Source organism: Archocentrus centrarchus, chromosome 24, assembly GCF_007364275.1.
Source record: "Archocentrus centrarchus isolate MPI-CPG fArcCen1 chromosome 24, fArcCen1, whole genome shotgun sequence".
NCBI classification, from domain to species: Eukaryota; Metazoa; Chordata; class Actinopteri; order Cichliformes; family Cichlidae; genus Archocentrus; species Archocentrus centrarchus.
Window position 1 is genome coordinate 35,498,681 of NC_044369.1, and position 8,760 is coordinate 35,507,440.

The window sequence follows — 8,760 nt, forward strand, 5'->3', positions numbered from 1 at the left end:
ATGTGCCGGCAGTCTGGAGTTCTCCCCGCATACAGCGACCGTCGTTCGGCCGGCGAGCAGACAGCTGCTGTTAGAGCAGCGAAACGGACATCTCTGAAAACATCGGAGCGCATTTCAATTCAATCAATATCTTGATAAACTGAGGACATATTTGATGTTTACACATCTACATTCTTGCCTGAAGACACGTAAAAATATGTTTTGTGTCACAGAAGCGGTAAAATTTCAAAATTTACTCTCACTTTTATCCGCCATTATTGGTTTTGAGTTTTGTTCGAAATGCATTCTGGGATACTTGGCTGCACCAAGTCCACACAAGGCACCGCCGATGCAGACTCGATAAAAGGGCGGAGCGAGAACACATCCGGGGTATTTTGAGCGAACTTGCCTTTATGCGTACTTAGGTTGGAAACGTACTTGGACTGAGAGTGATGACGTTTCACAAGTTCACGAGTACAGAAGTCCGCACAACAACGCATATTGAGAAACGGCCCCAGACTGCGGAGATACAGACGGCAGAAGTGAGGTCAAAGGGCAGGCTGCAGAGCCAGACGGCCCCAGGCTCCACACAGACTGGCTTACATCTTATCAACGCTCACTCACTTGTTAAAAAATGGATGAATTGAGACTCCGATTTATTAACAACAGATGGGACAGATGCATCATAATAATCTCTGAGACATGGCTGCATGGAAACATCCCAGATGCATCTGTGGAACTACAGGGACACAGGGTCCACAGAGCAGAGGAAGAAAAGAGGAGGAGGTGTGTGTGTTTTTGTCAGAGACTATTTTTGCACTGATGTCACTGTTACACAAAGACATTGTTGACTTGGAGTTTCTAGTATTAAATGCAGGCCATACAACCTCAGTCATGAGCAAGTGCATTGTTTGTTTTTGCTGTGTATATCCATCCACGGGCTAATGCAAGCTAGCCATGAGCAGGCTGCAGGAAGCAATCAACACACACCAGAACAGACTACCGTATTTTTCAGACTATAAGTCGCACCAGCCAAAAACTGCATAATAAAGAAGAAATTCAATTCAATTCAATTCAATTTTATTTATATAGCGCCAAATCACAACAAACTGTCGCCTCAAGGCGCTTTGTATTGTGGGTAAAGACCCTACAATAATACAGAGAAAACCCAACAGTCAAAACGACCCCCTATGAGCAGCACTTGGTGACAGTGGGAAGGAAAAACTCCCTTTAACAGGAAGAAACCTCCAGCAGAACCAGGCTCAGGGAGGGGGGTCATCTGCTGAGGGGGGGGGGGGGGTCATCTGCCGCGACCGGTTGGGCTGAGGGGAGAGAAAGACATGCTGTGGAGAGAGCCAGAGATTAATATCAATTAATGATTAAATGCAGAGTGGAGTATAAACAAAGTAAATAAGGTGAATGAGAAGAAACAGTGCATTATGGGAACCCCCCAGCAGACTAGGCCTATAGCAGCATAACTAAGGGAGGGTTCAGGGTCACCTGATCCAGCCCTAACTATAAGCTTTATCATAAAGGAAAGTTTTAAGCCTAATCTTAAAAATAGAGAGGGTGTCTGTCTCCTGAATCCAAGCTGGAAGCTGGTTCCACAGAAGAGGCGCCTGAAAGCTGAAGGCTCTGCCTCCCATTCTACTCTTAAGTATCCTAGGAACCACAAGTAAGCCAGCAGTCTGAGAGTGAAGTGCTCTGTTGGGGTGATATGGGCCTATGAGGTCTTTGAGATAAGATGGGGCCTGATTATTCAAGACCTTGTAGGTGAGGAGAAGGATTTTAAATTCTATTCTAGATTTAACAGGAGCCAATGAAGAGAAGCCAATATGGGAGAAATCTGCTCTCTCTTTCTAGTCCCTGTCAGTACTCTAGCTGCAGCATTTTGGATCAGCTGAAGGCTTTTCAGGGAGCTTTTAGGACAGCCTGATAATAATGAATTACAATAGTCCACCCTAGAAGTAATAAATGCATGAATGAGCTTTTCAGCATCACTCTGAGAAAGGATGTTTCTAATTTTAGAAATATTGCACAAATGCAAAAAAGCGGTCCTACATATTTGTTTAATATGTGCATTGAAGGACACATCCTGGTCAAAAATGACTCCAAGATTTCTCACAGTGTTACTGGAGGCCAAAGTAATGCCATCCAGAGTAATCTAACATCATCCTCAACACCAGCACCCCCAAGGCTGTGTTCTCAGTCCACTCCTATACTCACTTTTTACACATGACTGCACCCCCATCCATGACACCAACTACACATTCAAATTTGCAGACCATGCAGCTGTGATGGGATTGATAACCAATAATGATGAGGCAGCCTACAGACGGGAGGTCCAGGCCCTCACATCCTGCTGCCAGAATAATGACCTGCTCCTCAACATCAACAACACAAAGGAGCTTGTCATTGACTGCAGGAAACATAAGGACACAGTACATGCCAGTCTGGTGATTGCTGGGGAAAAGGTGTTCACCTCTCAAGGGACCTGACATGGTTAGTAAACACCAGAGAAGTGGTGAAGAAGGCCCAGCAGAGACTCTTCTTCCTGCAGTCCCTCAGAAAAACTGGGCTCCCACCAAAACTCCTCACCAACTTCTACCAATCCACCACAGAACTGAACTGTGGATGCACGGTGTGGTTCTCCAACTGCACCTCAGAGGAGAGAATAGACCTGCAGCAGATCATTAAGCCTGCATCAATGATCAGTGGTGTCCTTCTCCCATCCCTGAACCAAATTCACTCTGCCCGGCTGAGATAAAGAGCCCAAAAAAAATCAGGTTGGATCACCCTGGTGACAGGTAAACAGGCTGTTTATGAAGGAAGACACCTGAACACTTTAATTAAAAAGTAAGACATTTAATATATTAAAGAATCAGAAAAATCACACATGCATATGTGGGGACCCGGAGGAGACAGCAGGCCTGTGTGTGCGCTCTCTCTCTCTCTGAGCCTGTCTAACCGTAACATCTTTATCCTGCCTCTTATCTAAACGTGAACAATCTCTGGGCGCTACGAGTTGACCTTCGTCATTCAGTCTTGTTCAAGCTGGTTTTCATGGCCCAGATTCCTCAGCTGTGGAGTCATAAGCACATCATCTTCCTGATGTTTTAATTTGTCATAGAGAAATCTTGTCCAGATTAATGACAGAACATGGTGAGCCTCAAGATAAGATGCACTGAGACAGAGAAGTTAGTCTACTACTTTCTGATCAGCTGCTCTCGGTCTAATGTATTATTTAATTGTTTATTATTTGGTTGATCCACTGTTTATTAATTAATGTACTGCAGTTTACCTTTAAACATTTGTCCTTTATTCATTGAGTAAAAAATAATCCCTAACACTGGACAATGTCTCTTTGGCCCCCTCCCCTCTGCAGGCTCAGGGTCACGAGGGCACGGACAGAAATAGTTAAACACAGCTTCTTCCACAGAGCCATAAAAGCTCTGCTGTGAGCCAGAGCGTGGACTCACTGGACTTCACACTCTGCAACTTACCCACATCTACACTTTATGGACAGCTAGGCCTGTATTACCTCATTTTTGTTGCTATTTATATTTCTCATATTTATATTTGTTGCTATTTTCTTGTTTCTGTTTTTGTTCTTGTTTTTATTTATTGCTTGTACAATTTCTATCATGTTCCCATTCATATGCTGCTGTGATAAAAGGGAGAGCTGTCAAACAGAATGTCATTGCATGGAGATGTCCAATGACAATAAAGAATTTCTAATTCTAATTCTCAAAATTTCTCAATGTGGCCTTCATATTTTGGAGATAGACCGGAAACCTAAAATCCTTCGCTGCTGCCATGTTTGAGTACGTTTGAGTACGTACAACCATCGTACTCTTTGGCTTCGGCCGGACCCCAAGGCTGGCTGCAGAGGGCGCCAACTCCATACCGGAACGCCTTACTGGAGGTCACATGACCTTCATAGCAGAAGTGTGTCGTCTTCGTGTGCTTATTCCTCGTAATGCAGCCGGTGGATTTACTGAGCCCTTCCGCCCGACCTCGCTTCAGCACCAAGCTAAAGCTGGCAATCACATCCCACATAAGTGTTAAATTTGATATTCTAACATTAAATAATCCAGGACAAAATAGATCTATGTAATGTGGGTCTGGCAAAGCATTAAAGTCATGGAGTTATTTCATAAAGTTTATTTGTAGTTCTAAACATTTTTAGGGTTTCTTCACTTTTTGTCTCTCCAAAGATGTTATTCTTCTCTCCAACAGCCTCCATTACGACTACATGCAAATGACCAATTGTGCAAATTAGGTGATGATGTCATATAGCAACTTTTAGGACAGCCAATAGTCACTTTGCTTACTGAGGAGCTGGCAACAGTGTTTCCAGAGACACTTGTCACAAAGGGAGTCCTGCACCACACACTTCCAGCTCTGCAGGTTGTGGGTCAGTACGCAGTGCAGGCGAAGCGTATGCAGCAGTTGGTGCTGCTGACTTCAACAACTGTTTTTGGGATTTTGCCGCTATTGAAAAGGACATGTTGCTGTTTGACCCTGATGACACACACCTCACCTACAGCTACACCTGCAGCTGGAGCTGACTGAGCTTCAGTGTGACAGCAACACCGGCACCTCTCTTTGCTGTATTTAAACTGGTATAGATGAGTTTGTGGCCTCTAATCTGTCAAACATATCTCTGATGAATGAGCTCAGTTCATTCTGAGTGAGAAAGAGCTCCTGTCACAGGCAGAAGCTGCAGTCACGTTTTAGCAAAGTGACTTTTAGATATTCTTCATTTATCAGGTAGAAACTCATTTTTCACAGATCTGACCAACAACAAATCTAACATCACAGCTCTGTAAAGGTGGTGGATGTGGCCAGAAAGGACCGGGTTGATTCTAATGTAGATACAGTAATACAGTCATAAAGATCCAAACAGCTCATTTTTTTATTTCATAAATCCTGCTGACTGCAGTCTACCCACCAACAGAAGCAGAGACATTAAAGGTCAGAGACATAGACAACCTATGAGATCAGTTTTTGGCAGCTGGATCAGATCAAGTTTCCAGAGACGAACAAAGAAAATGTTCAGCTTGTTTGGCTCCATGTTTGTGTGAGCAGAGTTTCTCTGTGCTGAACTTCAACAAGAACTGCTGAGATCCAGGCTGAGCGACTTCACCTACGTGACCTTTGACACACATCTCCCACTGCTCTGGAGCCACACCTGCCCTGTGTACCTGTGTGCCCTTCACATCAGTGTCAGCAGCTCACCTGTTGCTCTGTGATCAGAATCACACAGCAGCATTTTACAGTTTCTGGATGTTTAAATTTCAGCTGTAAATTCAGAGCTTTCTGCTCCACATTTGGTTCCTTCATGTTTGTTAGCTGCATGGAAATGAAAGCATTAAATAATATTTAGATGCATCTCTGATTCCTTTAAATATTGTCATTATGGACTGCTGGCCCTCGGGCATGTTCACGTTGTCAAATCTGGCCCTCCTTGAAAAAAGTTTGGACACCCCTGCTATAGAATGACCTCCAACGTCCAACCAGCAGCGTTAAATACTACTGGGGCTTTAGAACCCCATTTTAATCCCGTACTTTGGGAGGTGGGTACCCTCTGGCTCAGGAGGAACATTTGTGTGACATACAGCATCTATTTAAAATAAAAGCATGTTAGCACTCCTGTTGTCTGTAGTTTCAGTCCTCAGTGAGCCGTAACCCTGAGTCAGACCCTAAAACTATATGTTATGAAAGCACCTGTACAGACCAGGCAAGAAGATGATCCCTGTGGTAATCATGACCTCTGACCCCACAGAGTTCAGTCAGGGAATGATCCTTCCCACTGCAGACGCACTGAAGCAGCCTTCACCTGTGCCGGCCAAGAAGAATGAGGTCAAGACCAATAGAACTCGGGTAGGATCTTTTTCTTGTCCAGAATTAGCTCCTGTTCATCCTCACTGTTCAAGTGCTGACCTTTGACTTTTCTGTGTGCTCCTGCAGATTAGCCCCAAGTGCTCCTCCAGAGCTGCCCCCTGTCCCACAAGTGTTGGCCGAACCTGCAGTTTTAATCTGAAGGAAACTTTCCAGACCAGCACTGATGAACTCTACAGGACCTTCATCAGCCAAGAGGTACCCAATCAGACCAGGAGAGACCAGAACAGACAGAGAAACTAGGGGAGATTAGGACAGACACAGACAGGTTATAAATAAGATCCCAGGACAGACCCAGTTGAGCTAATCTAAATCCAGACTACAGTTACACCAAGCTAGCAAGAAAATATCCAGGCCAAAGTTTGATTAAAATAAGGTCAAATCCAGGCTAAAAACTGGTGTCAGACGTTCACGAGTCCAATAAGAAGCCTGGGTGTGAAACTGACCAAAAACCAGACTAGCTCAACTCAAATCCAAGCAACCAGGTTTCAGCCTGGTCAGAAATGGGCCCCGGGCTCTTTTTACCGCTGCCCCCTCTGTGCAGTTCGTGCAGGCATTCACACACTCGCCAGCGGAGGTGGACGGTCGCTGTGGGGGGAAATTCCAGCTGCTGGACGGGAATGTCAGCGGAGAGTTCACGCAACTGGTGAGCACGCAGCCACTCAGTCTTCATTAAGTCTGTATCCTGTTGTCATGGTAACCGGACTGTGCCCCTCCCTGCAGGTGCCAGATCAGAGGATTGGGATGAGGTGGCGGTTCAGGACATGGCCCAACAGTGAGTCTTCCTGTTAAGATGTGATGAGTTTGTGTGTTTCTGCTGCTGGATTCAGGGATGCTCCCACCTCCAACCTCTCTGGTTTCTTCTTAGAGCACTATGCTACCGTGAATCTGGAGTTGGAGGACCGGGGAGACGACACGGAGCTGAGGCTGGAGTGCCAAGGAGTCCCAGTGGAGGAGGAGGACTCTACCAGGCAGGGCTGGATCCGCTTTTACCTCCAGGCCATCAAACAGACATTTGGGTACTGAGAGATCTGCGAACCCTGGGACTTGTCTGGCAGGCTGAGGGGGAACGGCAGTTGGGAAGAGCTCTCAGTAGAAGAGTGAACAGGCTTCCTGTCTCAGGGAGGCGTCATACGACTCCACAGATTCAAAGGAACAATGCAGCCACAAAGCTCCAAGAGAAGACTTTCTGTAGAGGTTTGACTCACGGTGTTAATAAATGACTTCTCTCAGCTCTGTGTTTGTCCTGCTGGTGTCAACATGGGGGCAACATTTTAACTTCAAACTTTATCCAGTTCCACTTCATAACAACAGTCATTTTATAAGGTAAAAACATTAGAGAGAACCTCAACAATCAAATGACAGGGAGGAAGGACTCCTTGGAGACTCCTTTTGGTGTTTGTGTAAAAGATCTGAATTTAGTGAGGCGCTGAAATGGTCAGACGGAACCAGATGAGTAGTAATGAGTAGCCAACCTCCCCCCCATGGTATGTGCACATGCACGAACATGCACTCGCACAACTTTTGGGTTGGCCCACAAAAGCCGCCATTATATTACTACTCAGATGGTCAGATGGTTGTAGGGTCTTTACCCACAATACAAAGCGCCTTGAGGCGACAGTTTGTTGTGATTTGGCGCTATATAAATAAAATCGAATTGAACTGAATTGAATTGAACAGGACGGTCTCAGAACTGGATGAGCACAATCCAGGTTGCCTCAGGCGCAGCACCACATTGGTGGGTTGGCCCACATCAGGATGTCCAGTCTGCACTTCTGGGATTCTGGGGTGTGTGCAGTTCCATTGAGGGGTGGGGGTGGGGGGCATTCAGGTGGGGGAGCAGTTGTCACTCAGTGGGGTAGTTTGGAGGGGGGGGCAGCTTGTCTCAGTACATTTATGTGGCTTTGTTTGTGGCTGCCTAGTCACTACAGCTCATGACACATCACTATACACAAAGGACCTTTGGGGGCAGGTGTGTTACTGCACGCAGACTGGAACAGCCAGGAATTAAACCACCAACGTTCCGGTTAGTAGATGACCTGCTCTGCCCCCTGAGCTACAGCCCATCTGCCCCCTTAATGTTAATAGCACTCTAGTTTTCACACAGTCACACTCATCCTTTACACCTCGTGCACTTACATACACCAACATGTCTTCCTATGCCCCTATTTCCTGCACCCTGCCCAGGTTGGGGGCTGGGTGGTGGTTCAGGGGCCTGCACTCAGAGGGAGGCTGATGTGTGTCTGTGAATCTATGTGTATGTGCGGGTATGTCTATGACTGTGCCTGTGTCTGGGACATACTGAACCTTGACCCCTGTTAAACATTGTCGTGGAGGGTGGGGGTCTCTACTACTCTCCGCTGCTCATTGCTGCCCCCGGGGCGTGGGTGCTTTGTGGTTCTGAGGCATGCAGCCGGCTGTTTTGGCATGGTTGTTGATCCTCTGTCTGCTCAGGCTTCTGGGGGGTGTTATTGCAGCTTCTCACCCTCATTATCAAGTACGTTTCATGACACACACATAATACACTGACACAAACAATAAAGCAAGATTGTGTGCTTGTTTCTGCTTTTCACTCTTTCAGGTGCTGTTTGGTTTGTAAATGTCACGGATGCAGCAGTTAGCAACTCATTACTGTTGCTCCTCCCTTTTCCTCCCCTCTTCTTCCTCTTTATCACTTCTTTCCTTTCATTAATCTGCCCCTCCCCACCTGTCAGCTCCGGCACAGGAAAACTCATCATACCAATGTCAATAATTAAGAAGGAAAAGAGACTAACGAGTGGAGCCTATATAGAGCTCCTGTTAGCAAAGCACACAGACCATAATTCTGCTCGTTTAAGCTGCTGAACAGGACAGGTTTAAAAAGAACCGGGCCTGGGA

General features: G+C 46.0%; 1 protein-coding gene across 1 annotated transcript; it reads left to right on the forward strand.

Annotated features, from left to right (window-relative positions):
• The first annotated feature begins 5,024 nt into the window (after nucleotides 1-5,024).
• Nucleotides 5,025-7,115, forward strand: LOC115774538 (activator of 90 kDa heat shock protein ATPase homolog 1-like). Its single transcript, XM_030721880.1, has 5 exons — nucleotides 5,025-5,865; nucleotides 5,953-6,081; nucleotides 6,428-6,529; nucleotides 6,607-6,658; nucleotides 6,752-7,115. Exons 1-5 carry the CDS (start codon nucleotides 5,731-5,733, stop codon nucleotides 6,907-6,909), a joined length of 576 nt encoding a protein of 191 aa, XP_030577740.1. The 5' UTR covers nucleotides 5,025-5,730; the 3' UTR covers nucleotides 6,910-7,115.
• The last annotated feature ends 1,645 nt before the right edge of the window (nucleotides 7,116-8,760 follow it).

What these genes read in the sequence shown, in the direction of transcription:
- LOC115774538 (XM_030721880.1), top strand. Translation starts at nt 5,731, where the DNA reads ATGATCCCTGTGGTAATCATGACCTCTGACCCCACAGAGTTCAGTCAG. An exon ending in TCAAGACCAATAGAACTCGG is followed by an intron (nt 5,866 to 5,952) that starts GTAGGATCTTTT and finishes GTGCTCCTGCAG; the next exon opens with ATTAGCCCCAAGTGCTCCTC. An exon ending in GTTCAGGACATGGCCCAACA is followed by an intron (nt 6,659 to 6,751) that starts GTGAGTCTTCCT and finishes GTTTCTTCTTAG; the next exon opens with AGCACTATGCTACCGTGAAT.